The sequence below is a fragment of the Macrotis lagotis genome, chromosome 1 (assembly GCF_037893015.1).
Source record: "Macrotis lagotis isolate mMagLag1 chromosome 1, bilby.v1.9.chrom.fasta, whole genome shotgun sequence".
NCBI classification, from domain to species: domain Eukaryota; kingdom Metazoa; phylum Chordata; class Mammalia; order Peramelemorphia; family Peramelidae; genus Macrotis; species Macrotis lagotis.
In genome coordinates this window covers 64262230-64282481 of record NC_133658.1, presented here as the reverse complement: position 1 = coordinate 64282481, position 20252 = coordinate 64262230, and the positions used below count along the sequence as shown (strand labels likewise).

General features: G+C 41.1%; 1 protein-coding gene across 4 annotated transcripts in view; it reads left to right on the top strand.

Annotated features, from left to right (window-relative positions):
* Positions 1-20252, top strand: part of CA7 (carbonic anhydrase 7) — a 45463-nt gene that overhangs the window by 14376 nt on the left and 10835 nt on the right. For 3 of the 4 annotated variants that reach the window (XM_074203031.1, XM_074203024.1, XM_074203010.1), the window contains exon 2: positions 14938-15135. In XM_074203031.1, coding sequence (XP_074059132.1) covers positions 14938-15135 — 198 coding nt within the window. Of the gene's footprint in view, positions 1-8247; positions 8298-14937; positions 15136-20252 lie in introns of those variants that run through there. The other variant, XM_074203014.1, reaches the window with a different exon arrangement.

The following is a 20252-nucleotide window of genomic DNA, read 5'->3' as shown; positions in this document are numbered from 1 at the left end:
TAGTAATCAATCATACACCAAAGTTCTACATTATTCAGAGGGTATCATAGTTAGACTCAGAATTAACTAGGTGGGAATACTTTCTATTCAGAAAGGAAATAGCACAATGGGGAAAATGAATCAAGTTCTAACTTCCTCAATGTCAGGTCATACCCTCAACTTTTCAAAGCACAGATATCCACAATTCTCAGACTGTACTCTCTTTGAGCAGCACATGGAATTCCCCTTAATGGTGGATTTATTGACTTAATGACAATTCAGACAATCATACTTGAAGTTAAAACTCAGAATAATATCAAACTACAATCCCAAGAGATTTCGCCTCAAACAGCAAAAATTCACTAATAATAATTTATGGTTAGTTATTATTGTTTTTCTCATGTTGTAACAATGTTAGCAATAGCTATATAAGGACTTAAAGATATATATATATATATATATATATAGCCTTATCTTGCTTATTCTAGTTTAAATTCAGTCACTTAGAAATTAGGAATAATAGCATCCTGGCATTTCATACATATAGTGAATACATGATAATTCATTTAAAAATCCAGAAAAACTATGACTACTAAAGACTCCAGGCTAAAAGATATTCCTATTGCCTATTCTCCATAAATCTAAGGTCTGTTGTTACAAAGTATGCTCAAGAGTACAACTTCAATGCATATTATTAACAGGTTTTTGTTGTTGTGTCATTTTCAGTGATGTCCATCTCTCCCTGACCCCATTTGGAGTTTTCTTGGCAAAGATACTAGAGTAGTTTGCCATTTCCTTCTCCAGTTTATTTTATAGGTGAGGAAACTGAAGCAAAAAGGGAAGTTATTTGCACAGCATCACCCAGGTAATAAGTATCAGAGGTTGGATTTGAACTCAGATTTTCCTGACTCCAGGTCAGGTGTTTTAGCTATTTACCACCTAACTATCTTCTATTAACAGGTATAATTTCATCATTTTCAAAAATGATGGGCAAACAATCCATCTGGTAAAACTCACTCTTTACTATAAACAAACTTAAGTTCTTTTATTTCACTTGTGAGAGGTTCTAGTTTCCCATCAGTCTACTTCATTACTTTAGAACTTCACAATCTCCCTCCTCAGTCTCTGGGAGGTTTGTATTATATAAGGTTTTAGAGAAGAGCTGAGCCCCCAGATAGCAATTAAACTATTTTGTAGAGAGGGTAGTTTCCAGGCAAGATATAAGGGAATACATGTAGCAAGTTCCATAAAGAACATGTGTAGGGGAAGCTAGGTGGTACAGTGGATAGAGCACCGGCCCTGGAGTCAGGAGTACCTGGGTTCAAATCCAGTCTCAGACACTTAATAATTACCTACCTGTGTGGACTTGGGCAAGCCACTTAACCCCGTTTGCCTTGCAAAAACCTAAAAAAAAAAAAAAAAGAACATGTGTGGCCAAGACATATATGGAAAAAGCAAAACATACCTCTGAAGCTAGAGATTACCGATTTTTTTTTTCTGGTCACATCACTATGCTTCTTCTCCAGGGCCTGCTCTCCACTAGTTTCCATAGACACTTTGCCTCCACCAGATAAAGAGTGTCTCTATGAGAAAAATTGCCTTTATTGGAAAATTTTCTTTCCTTCATATGCTTTTCCGCTGATCCTGTGATTGCTACTCACTTTTTTTTTTTTTAAGGTTTTTGCAAGGCAAACGGGGTTAAGTGGCTTGCCCAAGGCCACACAGCTAGGTAATTATTAAGTGTCTGAGGCCGATTTGAACTCAGATACTCCTGACTCCAGGGCTGGTGCTCTATCCACTGCACCACCTAGCCACCCCGATTGCTGCTCACTCTTAGAGTTGTGCAGTTTTTCTGGGCTCCCCGCTTCTGTCTGAAGCAAGATTCCTTGGCTACAGAACCATCTCCTTCTCATAGGAAGAGTGGCCATACCTTTTCAGGTGATACCTTTTAGTTTTAAAGACTTGAGTCTTAGAGACAATATCCCTAACTCACTAAGCCAAAAGACTGGCAGACCTTTCCTGGCTTTACTTTCCCCTCAAGCCAGTACATTTCTTTCATAATCTTAATTCAATAGGCTTTTCATCTCTAGCAAAAGATTATCTGTCCATGATTTCTCTCTCATTACACTCAATTTGGATCAATGTACAACATGGAAACAAAGTAAAGACTGACAGATTGCTTTCCCTGGGGGGAGGGAAGTAAGATTTGGGGGGGGGGATTGTAAAACTCAAATAATATCTTTAACTTAAAAAAAAAAAGATTATCTGTCCCCAGTGTGAAGTTCTTTAGATAAGTACAAAAGGGAGTTGATTCTACTAGAACCTATTAGATTCTAGAAAAATCTGGGCAAGTTAGGTGACGCAGTGGATGGAGCACAGAATGGAGCACTGACCCTATAGTCAGGAGGACCTGAGTTCAAATCCAGCCTCAGACCTTAATAATTTCCTAGCTGTGTGACCTTGGGCAAGTAACTTAACCCCACTGCCTTGCAAAAAATTTTTAAAAAGGATATATATATACACATATTCTAGAAGAATCAGCTCCCTTTGTGCTTATCTAAAAAGCTAGTGCCCAACTCTCTAATGCATGATCAGGTCCCCAAACTTTTTCCCTAGTGCCTCTTCTCCACTGTTTCCAAAAGCATTTCATCTCCAACCATGGGCAAACATCAGATCTAGGACTTGAACTTAGGACTCTTCAGGAACCAGTTTAATATTTCTCTAGCTATCAAGAATGATATAGAAGGGATTTCTGTACAGGAGTAGAGGTTAATCTAGAATAGATAAACTTTGAGGTCATTTCCTACTTCTTGATTCCACAATTCCCAGATTCTAGGATCAGTTTTCCCAGGTCTGCTTCACCTCTCCCTTCTTTAAACCAGCTGCCCAAGCTGCCCCCTGGAGCTGCAGAGATGTGGGTTGGTCTTTGTACTCTAGATTTATGGATGTGATATTACCTAGGTGAGGGAATAGTAGAAGAGCAGGGAGTGGGGCTGGGCAGGGCTAAAAGAAAAAAGAGGAAGAGAAGAAAATAAAATAGGAAAATTGGAGGGAGAGGGGAAGGAGGGGGAGCGGAAGAGGAAGAACAGGCTTCCTTTCAAGAAGAAGGCTCCTCTTAACATTAACTACATTAATATTAACAACAGATTCTAGCCTTAAGGGAGCCAAGGCCAGCAATGACAAGCTCAATGTCAAAGTCCTAGTCAAGAGTCAGAGACCTTTCGAAACTCAGAGGAAATTCTTTACCTTCAAGAGACCTCATCTTACCAACCAGGTTAAATATATGGTTTGGGCACCACATTTTTCTATTAACCCTCAATTTTCACACACTTTATCCTAGATGTTTTTTTCCCCCTTTGGGTTATTCTAGTCTCTGGGTGATTAAAGGAATGATAATGAGGCCATGTTAGATAATTAAATGAGCCTGATGACTTTTCTCTCTACCTCTCACTTACTTTTGTCTGCACAGATGCATGTACACAGATGGGTGGAAGGCAGTGGGCGGGTTGCCTGCCACCAAAGACAGGACTGCAGGGCTGGGCTATCTGTAGTCTTCAGACTGAATGGAAGATATAGTTCAGTAGGGTCTGATGTTTTGTCACCTCATTTGAAGTTTCTTGGTAAAGATACTGGACTTGTTTACTCTTTCCTTCTCCAACTCATTTTTTTACAAATGAGAAACTAAGGTAAAGTGGCATGCCCAGGGTCATACAGCTAGTAAATGTCTGAGGTCAGATTTGAACTCAAGATTAATCTTTCTGACCTCAAGCCAGGTACTCTATCCACTTTGAAAAGGTCATAGGATTTTTCTGTCTCTAGCAGAATTTTCTACTGTGATAACAAAGCCTAGAGATGACTTGTAGCCTACATGCCTTCCACAGTCCCCTCCCTTCTCCCTTAAGCCTCACCCTAGAGTCTGCCTACTCCCTGAGGGACATGTAGTACAATGAAAAGCACTCTGAGTTTAACAATCAGAAATCCTGGGTTCTAGTCCCAACTAAGCCAACTGACACTCCCTCCCTGACCCTACCGTGTGTGTGTGTGTGTGTGTGTGTGTGTGTGTGTGTGTGTGTGTGTGACTCTAGGTAAGACACTTCCTTTTTCTAGATTTCAGTTTCCTACTGGGTAAAAAGAAGAATTGAGTTAGAGAATTAGAGGTCTTCTAACCCAACTCCATCATTTTCCAAAATAGGAAACTGAGGCCCAGAGAAGTTTTATGACTTGCCTAATATGACTTTCACATTAAGTAAATTGGAGACTCAACAGGTTTTTTGACTCCATAGATAGCACTCTCTCCACTTTACCATGTTATCCAAGGTCCATTCCAGTTTGAACATTCTTTGGGCCTTTTTTAAAAATTTAAGACAATGGGATTAAGTGACTCACCCAAGGTCACACAGGCAATTAAGTATCTGAGGTCTGATTTAAACTCAGGTTCAACTGGCTCCAAGGCTGGTGCTCTATCAACTGTGCTACCTAGCTACCCCCCCCCCCCAGCTTGAACATTCTATGATTCTTTATAACACAGGCCACAGATTGGAACTCTACTTCCCTCCCTCTTTCACAATTATCCTAATTTGCACAAATTTATACCTTCATTTCTTTTAGCTTTGAAATTCAGTTCAATTCAACAAATTGTTTGCTTCTTGTTTCTCCCATTAGATAGTGAGACCTCAGGGATTGAGGACAGGGATTATTTTTACCCCTTTTTGTAACCCCAGCTCTGTTTAGAATAATGCTTGATACATAGTAGGTGCTTGATAGGTATTTATTGATTGACAAAGTATTAAGATCTACTTTGCTAGAAGTCCTTGCTGAACCGTGAAGAAAAAACAAAGATGAGTAAGGCCCTACCCCTGTCCTCATAGTTCATTCTCTAATTAGACTCTTATCTATCACTCTTATCTTTCTGATACCTTCCCTTATCACACTCTAACATCCCGCTCTATCATATAGATTTTTCTTTTGTTGGATCTTTATTCAGAAAGAGCAGGTCTTCATATCATTTCTGTTAAAGAAGGCAAAAGAAAATTGAGCCATAAATTCTAGAACAGTCTATAGCGCACATAGTATGATCTTGGGAAAGTCACTCCCCCTTTCCAAGCCTCAGTTTTCCCAGCTGTAAAATGAGATGGTTGAATTTGTCAAGTCCTAAAATAAACCAAAAGCATGAGTTGAGGAATAAAACATCTTTAGTTAATGCTTGTCCTTTGTTTCTTTAAGAATATTATGAGGTGATGCCATGACATGCAAGTGAATTAGATTTGAGTGAGGGGTTCTTATGCAAAGCCACCAGACTCACTTTCACCTCTGGAACTATCTGGGTCCAGTGGACAAATAACAGGGTTGCAGACCTGCCACCTGGTGGGGGGGGGGATGTCCTATGGATTTTCCAATGAAAGAGACCCATGAAAAAATTTCTATGTTCTAGGAGGAGAGGGAGAGAAGATAAGTGAGGTAGCAAAGTCTGGTCATGAGACCCCAGTGGCCCTTGACAATTCGGGCAAGGAAACTACTTCATTCTGGCTGTTTTGCCCATCAAGCCATGGATACCAATGAAAAGGGACAAGGATATCAATGGCCCAGATCCAGTTTGAACCAGGTTCCCCTATAAGGCAAAATATCAGGATGGGGGAACTTGGGGTGTGATTCGGTTCAAGCTATTTAAGAGTAAATATCTGAAATGTTGGAATGCAAGACATTACTAAAATTCAGCATTGTAAGGAACATTTAAGGTATTGGCTGACCATATTACATTTGGTATTAACAGTTTCTGTCATTATATTAACAATTTTGTCAAATTATCTCTAAGATCACTTTTTTGTATGTAACATTCTTAATCCTTAAGGTCCTTTCTGGCTCTGATGATCTATACACTTCATGTTCTTTCAACTTTAAAATTCTGATTCCAGGGGCGGCTAGGTGGTGCAGTAGATAGAACACTGGCCTTGGATTCAGGAGTATCTGAGTTCAAATACAGCCTCAGGTACTTAATAATTACCTAGCTGTGTGGCCTTGGGCAAGCCACTTAAATAAAAATAAATAAATAAATAAAAAATAAAATTCTTCATTCCAATAACTTTCTGTAAGGCAAAAAAGCTCAGAATGCAACCAAGAATCAACTGCCCAGCAAAACTGAACATCCTCTTCCAGGGAAAAAGATGGATTTCTAATGAAACAGGGTAATTTCAAATGTTCCTGTTGAAACAACCAGAGCTGAACAGAACATTTGATCAAGTACAGGACTCAGGTGAAGCACAGAGAGGGAGGATCAGAAGGGTAAATTATGAGGGACTTGATGATGAACTGTGTATATTCCTGCATGGAAAGATGATACTGATGATACTTATATAAACCTTCTCATTTAATTGAGCAGATAGAAGATAGATTTATAGATGAGGCAAAGGAGAGAGCTGAATTTGAAGATATAATATATTGTAAAAAAGCAGTCGATGGGTGAAAGGGAAATGTACTGGGAGTAAGAGAAAGGAGAGGTAGAATAGGCTGAGATATTTCATGTAAAAGATATTTCATGTAGCTTTTGCCATGGTATGAAAGGGGAGAAGGCGAGAGGGAATGAGGGAGCCTTCATTCTCATTGGAAATTTTTCACAGAGGAAACAGCATACATACTCAATAGGGTATAGACATCTAAAAGAAAAAGGAGAGAAGGACAGGGAAAGGCAATGTGGGTGATAGAGGAGAGGATAGTCAGATATAACATTTTCTTGTTTACTTTTTGCAAGGTGGTGGGATAGGGTGGCCTGTCTGGGACCACGGGGTGGGTGGTTACTGGGTCTCTGAGATGGGATGTAGACTTGGGGCCTCTTGGCCCCAGGGCTGGTGTTCTGACCTCTGTGCCACTCTGCTACCCTACAGCACATTTTTGAAGAGGGACAGAGTGAAAAGCAAGAGAAAATATAATAGATGGTAGTGGGGAGGAATGGATGGAGGGAATTACAATCAGCAACTGTGGAAAAATAAAATAAAAAAGAACTGAACTCACAAAAAAATTCTGATTCCAAGTGGCCCAGAGACATCTATTATTTCTTTTGGTCTGGAAACCCTCCACCCCACTCCCACCCCCAGCAACTCAAATGATGTCCAAATAGCAGAACTGTGTCACTGGAGGGTTTTAGCATCCCTTCTTTAGGGGGGAATGAGCTTTGCCCTTCTGGGGGACCCTTAGGGTTATGAATCTGGATATGACTTTTCCCCAAATCTTCAAACTTCTTTCAAATGAGAGGTCAATGAAATTGTTTCCACAAACTTCCCATATATATTTAATAAGGATCCTCCTCTCTAGAATTTGTTCTGTGACCATCATCCCCCATAGAGGGAACCTTGCTTTCAACCAGTTGTCACTCAAAGAGAAAGGTTTAAAGAGTCATCATCACTCCTAGGCATGTTTCATTCATTCATTCATTTTTATTTTTTATTTATATTTATTTACAATAGAACTGATGTAGAATAGAAAGACTATAATAGAACTATGGAATCCTAACTGTGGGCAGCTAGATTTTGAAGTGGGTAGAGCTCTGACCCCAAAGTCAGGAGGACCTGAGTTCAACTACAGCTGTATACTAGCTGTGTGACCTTGGTCAAGTCACTTAACCTGGCTAGACCCATCTCCACTCATCCACTGGACCCAGATGGCTCTGGAAGAGAAAGTGAATCTGCTAACAGTAGCACAGCACCTCCTCACCCAAATCCAATTCACGTGCATGTCATGGCATCACCTCCTTGATGTCATAGTCTCCTTCAGAAACGAAGGACAAACATTCCAGTGTCCAGTCCAATAAATGAATCTCTAATGGTGAAATTTTAGATATCAGATAGATTCCTGGACTAGTGAAGGTGGTGGTAAAGGGGTGTTCTGTTTTTTGATGCGGAAGAAACCCCCCTGGAGTATTCAAGTCACTCCACATTGGCAGCTGTTTGCAACTTCCCCCCTTCCCTCTCCCTCCGATCTGCCCACCCCTCCTGGCTTCCCAAATCTAGGGAGGACGTGCCAGGCAGCCTGTTTCCAGATGCAGCTGAAAGTCCTCCTCCCCTTCCCAGGTCCCTGTCCCATGCCCGACGTCCTCAGGTCCCCAGCCCGGCCCGGGAGGGTGGGAGGAGAGAGGAGGTGGGGCGGGCAGGATGCGTGCGGGAGGCGGGTCCCCAGGATCCCCACCCGCAGCCTCGGCGCCGGAGGCTTTAAGCCGGGGTTCGGCTCCGCGCACAGCGAGTCCGGTCGGAGCCCAGGGCAGGTGCGCAACGGCGGCGGCGGCGGCGGGATGACCGGCCACCACGGCTGGGGCTACGGCCAGGAGGACGGTAAGAGGACTGGCAGGGCAACGTAGGCCCTTGGACCCTGGGATCCTCCTCGCCCGAATCCCCCGCACCCCGGGGCTCCTGCTTCCAGGCTGGCCCCGGGACCTCCCACCTTCCGCGGGGATTGGATCCCCTGCTTCTCTTCCTAAGGGAGCCCCAGGAATCCCCGCCCCTGCTTGGCTAGCTCGTGCCCCAGTACCTCTTTCACCTTCTCCCCCAAGCAGGACTCCAGACCAACTCCTGTTTACCCTCCATCTCGTCCTGGACCCCCCACACCTTCCATCTCCAATCAGATGGGAACTAGTACCCTTCTCCTCCCCATCCAGATCCATTTCCTCCACCCTGTTTTTTGGCTTGGACCCACGATTCCAGTTTATCCCTACAGTATGACCTTGGACAAGTCACTCTCCTGGATCTCAATTTCTCTGTTTTTAAAGTGAGGAGGTTGGGCTAGATCATCTCAGAGCTCTTAGTCACATAATTTTTGCACCTATGATCCCCAAATCCCATTTCCCAGGATGACCAGAACATAGCTAAGTTGATGCAAAGTCAGAGCCACACTTTTTTCCCAACCTCAATCCTACAAAGAAGGTCTCCTCCACCTTCCATGCCTACCAAGGCAAAATGGGGGTAGGGACCAGAAACCCTAAACTGAGTTGACCTCTAGTTATCTCATTGAGATAACCACATGTTGACCTGGCAGCCTTCTGGAGAGGAGGGGTCTTGGAAGTGAGTGAGTGAGGGATCATGCCCATCCTGGAAGGCAGGCCCCCAAGTGTGAGAGGGTGTGTGCATTTTAAGGGTCCTTTTCTGGGAAGGAAAAATCCTTTAGGGGGTTTAGTCAGGGACTAGGGGAAAAAAAAGGAAGAAAAGGCAGCGAAGGAGAATGTGAGCCAGAGAGTAGGAAAGGGTCATTTTTAACTAGGGAAAGGACATGTGGTGCCGAGATCATCAATGGAAAATATATCAAGCCTTCTGTTTTAACTCTGGTCTTTTTAGGGGGTGGAGATGGAAGTAGAGCAATAGCCCTAGGTTCAATTGTGTCTGCAAAGAGAAAGAGGTAGAAAGACTCATAGGAAAAGAGATAGAGGTACAAGATAGATCAAAGGAGAGAAAGAGATGGACAAAAGGAAGAGAGGGGAAAGGAAAAAAGAGACAGAGACAAAGAGAGAGAGACTGAGTCAGACAGACAGAGATAAAGAGATGACAAAAGTAAAAAAGAACAAAAATAAAGACAGAGACACAATGAGATAGAGACCAGAAACAGTAAAATCAGAAAGGAATGGGTACAGAGAGTTCATACCTTAACAGCATGTGGATTTCACCTGATCTAGGCCAACATGGGTATATCTCCACTCTGAACACTCAGGAAGGGGGAGATTTGGCTGACATCGTTTCTCTACCCATTCCCTCAAAGCAATACAACAGGTACCCTTCAACAAAGGCACTAGCTCCCATCATAGGTCAAGGTGACCTGGAGCCCAAGTCAGCTCTGCCCCCTCAGGGTGGGGAGCCTTATTAGAAGAACTGCTTTCCTGGGAAAGGATTTCCAGCAGGCCAAAAAAAAGGGGAATTTAAAAATAAACAGAGAGGCAGGAGCTGTGAGAATCTGAGTCATACACATCTGATCTGAATCCTAGCACTTGCCACAGCTTCCCCAGGAAAACTTATAAAACTAAAAAAGTGGGGGGGGGGAGGAAGAAGTCCCACCAGCCACTGGTAAAAATAACCACTGAGGGATGTTCTCACCATGGAGTGATAGAAATAACCCAATGGCAGACCCTTGGAGTCAGGGAGCCAGTAGGGAGACAAGTGTTCAGGTGGGTTTGTGTGGGGCATGCTAGAGGGGCCTTCTGGGTGAATTACCCATGAGTGTCTGGGTATACAAGGCCTGGATATGGGCAAGATGTAGGAAGGTGTGGATTTGTGTGAGTATATCCACCTACCTGTATGCTCCATTGTGTGTGAAGACTTGTATTTGGGCTAACATATGCTTGGTAGGGGTATGTGAGTGTATATGAGTGTATGTTTGTGTGTGTGTGTGTGTGTGTGTGTGTGTGTGTGTGTGTGGCATACGCATGCCACGTCATTAGAAGACATGGTTGTATACTGGAGCATGAGGACCTTGTTGAAGGTACTTTTAGGTTAAAGAACTTTGGACCTCTGTCAACCCTTCTTGGAAGTTTAACTCCATCCTTTGTAAAATGGGGGATGTTGTACAGAGCAAATGAGGCAATGTTTTCCTTGTTACCCATAAAACTTACATAAATGTGAATTATTTGTGTGTGTGTGTGTATGTGTGTGTGTGTGAACAAGTGAACCTTAATATGTGCTTGCCGAGTGACTGTTCTTGAGTGCTTCTTTTTTGCAATGCAAGGGGATTAAGTGACTTGCCCAAGGTCACACAACTGGATAATTTTTAAGTGGTTGGATTTGAACTCAAGTCCTCCTGACACCAGGGCTGGTGTTGGGTGCTCCTCAAAGCTGAATATACTTTCTGAAAGTATGTGCAACCAGATGTGTGAGTATGAATTCACTTATACTGAAGACCAAGTCATGTGCAATGGCTTTCCCAAAGTGAAAACCAATCCAAATAAGGATTTAATGGTGGAAAACAGGCAACTTGTCTGGCCTTAAATCTATCAGATGGTGGGTCTCTAATCCTGCTCAAATTATAGAATACCTATATCATCCTGGATCTGACTTTTATCTCACTGAAGGAAGCCCTCATCAGTACCAGTTTTCCCATGACCATGGGGGAATAAACATATTTCAATTCCATTCTTCAAACAATGTCTACTATGTGCAAGGTATCCTGGAGAAATCAAATCTACAGCTTAACCAAAACTTGTAATCAACACTTTTTTCCCCCTAAGTCTGTCACCAGAATTGTTGGAAAGAGCAATGAATCTGGAGTCCAAATACTGGGATTTGAATCCTGACTCTGTCAGGATTCTACCTGGATGATTGTGGGCAAGTCACTTAACTTTGATGAATTAATGTCCTCATCTATAAATGGTACCCTCAGTTCCTCCATCTAGAATTCCTTGATTTTAATAAATGCCCAAGAAACCACATCTTGGTTCTTCCTTCTCCTTAAGGGCTGGAAGTAGAATCAAATGTCTCAAATGAACCAAATATTGGGGAAACATAGAAACTCAGAATATTGAACTGGATAAGCTGAGGAGATAGCTAATCAGCCCACTAACTTCAGTCATATGACTGCTGCTGCTGTTGGGCCATTGCTTTGGAAGAAGACCATGGGGGTGGCTAGGTGGCACAGTGGATAGAGCACCAGCCCTGGAGTCAGGAGGACCTGAGTTCAAATCCAGTCTCAGTCACTTAATAACTACCTAGTTGTGTGGCCTTGGGCAAGCCACTTAACCCCATTTGCCTTGCAAGAACCTAAAAAACAAAAAAGGAAGAAGACCATGACATCAGGGAGATGATGCCATGACAAACATACGAATTGGATTTGAATGAAGGGAGACTGTGCTGTTACCAATGAGTGGGATATTCTCTCTTAAGAGTTAATATTCCTCGTGAAGTCCTCTCAAGATAAAAAAATCATTAAAACAAAGAGAGACTATTACTCTTAGACTATTGTTAGAAGAAAGAGGGAAAGAGACCTTGCATTCCAAGCCAGGTACCCTCCCGATTCTGTTGGGGGGGGGGGGACAGTGGACTATTTCCAAAGAGACCTTGCAATTTTAGTTAGTAACCTATTTGATGATAAAACTATCTTAACTGGGAGAACAGTAGACTATTCCCATGAGAAAAACCTTGAATTCCAATGAAGTTCATAAGACTCCCCTTGTTTGATGATAAGTAGACTGTTCCTAGACAAGTTACATTACTTCAATAAAATAGTTATAATCCTAAAGGTTATTCTCACCATCTGGTTGGTGAGGTAATATTTTTGAAAACCTTTCATTCTTTTCTTTGTTGCTGGGGTAGATTTTCACAAGTAGAATGTAACTGTGAAGACTAACCAATGAGTAGACAGAGAGGGACAATAGGGGGGAGGAGGGGATAGAGTTAGGCCATATAATCTTGCTTGACTGTCAATTCAGGGCAGCTCCTTGATCTTTACTACCTTGATCTTTACTACCTTTATGAGACTTAGAAGCCAAAATAAACTTTTTTTTTGCTCAAAAGGAGTCTTTATATTTTTCTAAAGTGGATTTTTATCCCACAAACCAGTCTAATTTTCTCCTCCAGTCATCTGGGCCCAATGGCCAGATATGGATTAAAATGACTGGAGATAGACCTGTATGCCAGGCAATCAGTTCAGTGACTTGCTCAAGGTCACAGGTAATAAGTGTCAAATGTCTGAGGCTAGCTTTAAACTCAGGTCCTCCTGACTCCAGGACTGCTTCTTTATCCACTGTACCACTTTAAGCTGCCCTTTAACAGCTAAGTCATTTGTAAGGCTTTTTTTTTTGCAAGGCAATGAGGTTTAGTGACTTAGCTCAAGGTCACACAGCTAGGTAATTTTTAAGTGTCTAAGATCAGATTTGAACTCAGGTTCTCCTGACTCTAGGGCCAGTACTCTATCCATTGTACCACCTAGCTGCCCCCATAAAGTTTTTTTTTTTATTTTTAACAAGGCAATGGAGTTAAAGTGACTTGCCCAAGATCACACAGATAGGTAATTATTAAGTATCTGAGATTGAATTTGAACCAGATCCTCCTGACTCCAGGGCCAGCATTCTATCCTCTGCACCACCTAGCTGCCATGATTGCTAAGTCATTTGGATTGGAAAGACCTTTCTTATCCTGAAGATTGTTAAGGAGAATGACTCTAACTTTCCTCTAACATTCCTTCTAGTAGTTCTACTACTCAAAAAATTCTCCAAATGTCTCTCTTTAGCTACCAAATAACTGAAAGTTAACAAAATTCTTGAGTTTTGCCTTTACCTTTATTCTCTCTCTTTCTTCTCTTTCTTCCTTCCTCCCTCTTTCTTTCTCTCCAACTATAAATATGTTCATATATAAACACATACAAACACACAGAGACATATATATGGATACAAATTTTAGAAGAGCTAATATATGAGAAGTATCCACTCATTTAAAAATTAGGTGCTTATGACTAATATGAAATATGGAAAATATAATATGGAAATATAGAAATAGGTGCTTATGTCTAATATGGAAATATGTAAAATACATGGTATACAACCTATATCAGATTGCTTGCTGCCATGGGGAGGTGAGGAGGAAAGGGAGAGTGGTAGAAAAATGTGAAACTCAAAAGCTTGCAAAAGAATGAATATAGAAAAAAAAATTTAAAAAAAAGAAAAAAAGAATGAATATAGAAAACTAACTTTGCTCGCAATTGGGAAAAAATAAAAATAAATAAAATTTTAAAATTTGAGGCAAAATATTAGAGTTCTCTTTGGGGGATGTGGGTTCAAATTTTTTATTAATTTAGGCAAGTCACTTTATCTCTCTCAGCCTTAGTTTCCTTATTCTAAAATGAAGATTTTGGGTGAGATCTAGTTACTAAAGATCCTAGAAATTAGGGGCAATTAGGTGGTATAATGGTTAGAACTGGCCCTGGAATCAGGTAGAATCTGAGTTCAATTTCGGCTTAATACTTACTAGCTGTGTGACCCTGGGCAAATCACTTAACCCCATTGCCTCACAAAAACCAAAAGTAAATAAATCATGAAAAACAAACCAAGATCCTAGGAATTAGGTGTTGAAATCTGGTCTCTAGAATCATCAATCCTAATAGCTTCTCATTTAGATATGTTTCTAAATAAAGATGACAGAATGTTAGAAACTTAGAGGTGATCTCATTTGATAGAAGAAACTGAGGCTTAAATAAATAAATAAATAAAATGATAGCTAACATTTATATTGCGCTTTGTGCTAAATGCCTTACAATTATTAATATTTGATCCTCACAAAAACACTGGGAGGTAAATGATGTTATCCTTATTTTATAGTTGAGGAGATTAAGGCAAAAAAAATGTCAAATGACTTGCCCAATGACATCTGGTAAGTATCTGAGGTGGGGTTTAAACTCAGGTCTTCCCGATTCTAGACCTAGTGGTATCTGTTGTGACACTTAACTGCCTCAATCAGGGAAGCTCACGGTCATAGTGCATTAATGGCTGGAACTCAGGCCTCCTGACTTCTAATCTGATGATACTCCATCATGGGTTATTAAAGGATAGTATAAATATTTTGAGCTGTCCTGAAGGGAGGAGGTGACATCAGGAAGAACAACCCTGATCCTACTCAAATTGTCCAGTAAATGTCCCTTTCAGTCATTCAACAAAATTGCATTCTGCTAGGTCCTGGGAGAAATAGAAAAATAAATAAAAATTTATCCTAGCCCTTAAGGAAATTACAGTCTGGTAGAGATTCTCAGCCTGGTACAGGGTTATATCTGTATAAAATCTTCATTGGTATAGAAATCCAAAAACAATTCAGTTTTACTCTGAAGTCAGAGAAAGGAGAAATTACTTCCCTAGGTGAGTATTTTGCAAAGCTTCCTGAAGGTAATAGCATTTGAGCTGGCCCTTGAAGGATAGGTTAGGGTGTCAACAAGTGGGGCTGTTGGAGAGGAGGAAGGGACCAGAGTGAGAGAAAATTGGAGGTCTGATGCTCTTATGTTCTGGTTGCACAGGTCCCTCAGAATGGCACAAGTTATACCCCATTGCCCAAGGGGACCGCCAGTCTCCCATCAACATTGTCTCAAGTCGGGCTGTCTACGACCCTACTTTGAAGCCTCTGGTTCTGGCCTATGAGTCCTGCATGTCACTAAGCATCTCCAATAATGGACATTCTGTCATGGTGGAGTTTGATGATGTGGATGACAGGACAGGTGAGTGAGTAGACTGGAATACTTGGGTCTTTCTATGAACAGGAGACTGTAATGGAAAAGTAGATATTTGGTCACTTGTCCTTCCCCCACTCTTCTTTTCACTTAGGCAGCTAGGTGACTCAGTGAATAAAATCAGGAAGACCTATGTTCAAATCTAGCCCCAGCACTTACTAGCCATATGACCTTGGGTAAGTCACCTAATCTCTCTTTGCCTCAGTTTCTTCATCTATAAAATGTGGACAATAACAGTATCTACCTCCCAGGGTTGATATGAGCATCAAATGAAATAATTGTAGCATGCTTAGCATATTGCCTACCTGACCAGATTAAATGCTACATAAATTTTATTTTCTCTTGTCCCCTCTGTCCTGGAGAGGCTCAGGTCAACCTGTTCTGTAGGTCAAGTTGGTCATCAGATGTCATGGGAAAACTCACTGGATCCTAGGAGTGGTTGACTTTGGTTTGGGTCTCTGACCTTGGCTGTATGAACATCAATAAGACCCTCGACTATTTTAGGCAAGGCAAGGCTGAAACCAGCCAGTCCCAGATTTGAATGAGTCTTGGACCCTAACTCTTTAGTGTAAGTTCTGCCCTTCCTTTCTCTGAGGTTCCTCTGACCCATTAGTATCTTTGATTTGAGATTAGACTCAAAATTGTGCAATGGTAAACATAGTTGACTCCAAGTCTGTTGGCTGAAGAAACAGAGAATGGAATATTAGAACTGGAACAGCCCTGCGCCGTTTTACATCTGAGGAAACTGATTCAGCAAAGGGGGTGCAATGCTCAGTCATTCATTCACTTGGTATTAGAGACAAGTCATCTGAATCCAAACAACATCCAGTGTTTACTCTTTTTTTTCCCCAACCTTTCTCTGGAAAGGATTTTGGTCCTTGGAAGAAAATATATGAGGGGAAGATTTAAGGAGTTTGAAAGGTGTGGGGAATATAACAACAACAACAATTAATTTTGTACTGTGTTAAGTGTTCTAAAAATGATCAAATTTGACCTTCACAACAACCCTGGGAGGTAAGCACCATTATTAGCTACATATTTTTACAGTTGAGCAAACTGAGCAAACAGGGTAAAGTGACATGCTTAGGGTCACATAGCTACTAAGTATCTAAGGCTGAATTTGAATTCCAGTCTTCCTGACTCCAGGCCCAGCACTCAATCTACTGGGCCATCACCAAACTTCCCACTTCTCTTGCCTTACCCAGACTTTCAGTGATGGCCTCATTACATCCAGCCTCCTTTATACTTTCCTTGAAGCCCAGGCCATCTTTGATGATTGTTCTAGGAAAAGTTGCAGTAGGAGCTAAGAGTGTAATCATGACCCTTGATGTTAAGCAGCCCTTTGAGCCTATCAGATGTGTTAGTATTTTTCCATTCTCACATACCCTGGTCAGAGTTTGGACACTTTAGAAATGGACCAGTGCCCACAACTGTGCTTGTAAATGTTTAACAACCAGATCTCTTAAAAAAAAACAAACAGGACACATTTTCAAGTTTAATGTGCATTATTTACATTCTCTCCATCAGGTTCTTAAATTTAAATAATCAACAAAACTATATCAAGACCTCACTTATAGTATCTGCTGAGTTCTGAGGTGCTTTGAAAATTTAACAATCAGCTCTCATAAACTGATTTGACTTGATTCCAGCACAACTTTGTGAATACCTAGCAAATAACCTTAAATCCTTTTTTTAAAAAAATATTTAATCACAGTTCATACAACACATAAGGGAGTCAGGAACATGATTTTGTAGCCTCTTTTGTAGTTCAGAGAGGTTAAATGATTTCTCTAATCAGATCTCAAATTGGGTGAATGAAGCCTTGGATTCAACTTAGATGAGAGAGGTATATAGGGAAAGGGAAGAAGAGATAGGGAAGTTAAAAAGACTGATAACAAGACTAAAATAGGTTAGAAGGTTGGCTCCCTCAACTTTTTTAAGTTGGACCCTCAGATTTCATCCTCATTGGAAAACTCCCTTTACCCATTCGAATCGTTACCAGCTCTGATATTTATTCTTAGAGAGCTGGTGGCTCTCCTTTACTTTCTTGCTTAAGGTCCATTCTCAGGTCTCCTACTGTTTCTTCAAACACTCTCTGGAGCAACGCCCTCTAACCATCCCTCTTGTTTTCATTTGTATGGCTGTTTACAACTTGTTATCCAGAATAGTCCTAGAACCCAAGTGGACTCCCAGTTGAATGCTCCCTTTTGCAGGTCATTCCATTTCCAAGGGACAACTATTCTAGATCAAAAGATCTTTGAGCTGGAAGCAATCCTAGGGGTCCCCAGGGGCTCTCTTAATCTGAACTTATTTTTAAACATTTTTGCTAACATTTCTTTTTTTAATTTTTCTTTTATTTTTTTCTAATTACATGTAAAGATAGTTTTTACCATTCGCTTTTTGCATGATTTTGAGCTCCACATTTTTCTCCTCCCCCCATGATAGTGAGTAATCTGATATCAGTTATGCATATACAATCATATTAAACATATTTCCATATTAGTCATGTTGTGAAAGAGGAATCAGAACAAAAGAAAAAGAATCTGAGAAAGAAAACAAGCTGCGACAGATTTTAAAAAGTGAAAATAGTGTGCTTTGATTGCATTCTGGCTCCATGGTAGTCCTTTCTCTGGATGTGGATGGCATTTTCCATCACAAGTCTTCTAGAATTCTTTGATCACTCTATCACTGAGAAGAGCTAAGTTTTTCATCACATTTTGAACATCACATTATGTTGTTTTTAAGGTATACAATGATCTCCTGGTCCTGCTGCCTTCATTCAACATCAGCTAGCTGTATTTCAATGTAATTTGTTTCCTTTGTAATCCTGGATATTTTATTTTATGCCTTTAAAAGGGTCCATAGATTTCCATAAGCTTCCATAAGACAAAATAGGTTAAGCAGTCCTGATCTAGCCCAAACCCTTCCTTTCTTTTACTGGGGGTGGGGGGGTGGGAAGAGGATGGCTTCCTCGTGGTCACTAATAAGTGACCTGGCTGGGATTCAGAATGAGATTTTCTAGGCCCAAATCCAATGCTCTTTCTCTCTGAGCACACTGACTCCCTACCAGGATAGCAGAGGCAAGCCAGCTCTATTTAGCAAAGATAAGGGGGTGAATAAAGGGAAAGGGAGCATGGGAATACCCTCAGATAAATCCTACATGTATTTCTCATGCCCCTCTCTTTTCCCTGATCTTCCAAGCAATCTCTTTAATATGAGCCACTAGTTAAATTACTGGACCTGGAGCCAACTTGATACTCAATACAGTAATTAAAATTCTAACAGGTTCTAGTAACTTTCAGGTAGACTCATATCACCTAATGGTCTGAAGCTCCATATCCCTTTAAGGGAGAAATCGGAGCCTGTTACTGGAGCTTACCTTGAAAGGATCTGGTACTTGGGCGTGAACACGGAGTGATAATTAAAAAAATAACACTTAAAAGTTTAATGATGGCGCAGTGGATAAAGCACCGGCCCTGGAGTCAGGAGTACCTGGGTTCAAATCCGTCTCAGACACTTAATAATTACCTAGCTGTGTGGCCTTGGGCAAGCCACTTGACCCCATTTGCCTTGCAAAAACCTAAAAAAAAAAAAGTTTAATGATTAAAAAGGGACAAAACTAGAAAAAATGGGCACCTTCAGGAGCTGGTTCTTCTCAGAGTTCTCTCAGCAAGGTTTGGAGGATCAATTAATCAATCAATCAGATTCATTTAAAGATAAATATAAGCATGAAATAGAAATGGGTTGAAGAAAGAGGAGAGATTAGACTTCTTCGCCTGAGGGAAAAGCATAGTATAGAGAGCCCACTGGATCTAGCATTGATGTTTCCATCCCTTCTTTGTTACTTGTGTGGCCATGGGCCAATCATTTCTCATTAGACCTCAGTTTCTCTCAACTAAAAAGAAGGGTTAGTCCTCAATTATCCCTAAAACAGGTTCTTAACCTCTTTTGTCATTGGATTTCTTTGGCAGTCTGATAAGACCTGTGGATCCTTTCTCAGAACATTATTTGCTGCCTATATACATAATTGAAGAAAAGACTAAATTTCACTTAGGAGTTAGAAAAAATAAAAATGTAATTTTTTTTCTCATTCAGGTTCACGGACCCTGTAAAATTTATGAACCTTCTTTGAGGGTCTGAGGACCCTATGTTAAGAATTCCTGCCTTAAAAATTTTGCTTTTCCTTGTTCTAAATCCTATGGTTTTATGACTTCCTGCTTTTGCCAAGGGTCATTCCTGGCCCCATTTCAGATGGAAGCAGATAGGCTGTCAATGGACACCTTAATCAGTTTGGAACACTATAGGGGAGGGATGTCAGTGGAACACACCTTGTCCTCATTTATCCCCTAGTGAGGAAAATACCCAGCAACAAATTCAGCCTGTCCTTGAGGGAATGAGGACTTGCTTAGTAATTCTCATCTTCCTTCAAGTCAGCCCAGAGCCAAATCCTTGTCTTCTCTTACTGTATCTATCTCAGTCATGGCTGGAAGCATCTGTTGGCTGGCATCTGGGGACTGGCACAGGTTCCCCTTTGTTGTGATCTGCTTGAAAAATGAGCACCTTCATGTTGCCCCTCCAAAATGGGGCATTTTTAAGCTCCTCTTGAAACTGGTTCCATGATCTGGAGTCCATGGGCATGGAGGCAAGAGAGGCTGCCCCAGCAGCTGCTGACTCAAGCCAGAACTGAATTCTGATCTAGTGACCCCTGAGGCTACCGAATACCTAAACTCTGGGAGGAAACACAATGACAGTGATACCAGAGACCAGTTTATTTTGTCTGGAGAAGTCGAGATACAAAAGAGACACAATAATGCAATGAAGAGATAATGCAAATATGTAGCCACACAACCAAGACAACTGTTGAAAACAACAAAATAGTCCAAGCACACAAGGATTCTACAGTTCACATCCCCCTGGGGTAGTGTTATAGCAGCACAAAGATAGGACTGTGGATGTGCAACATGATGCATGATTAAAGCAGTACAGCCACACAGATGCAATAAAACAAGAGGAGAGCTACACAGCAATGGAAACACAATACTCTGGCTGATGGAGATAGTGTAGTTAAGGGATAGAACAATGGAGTTTGAATCCAGCCTCACTTA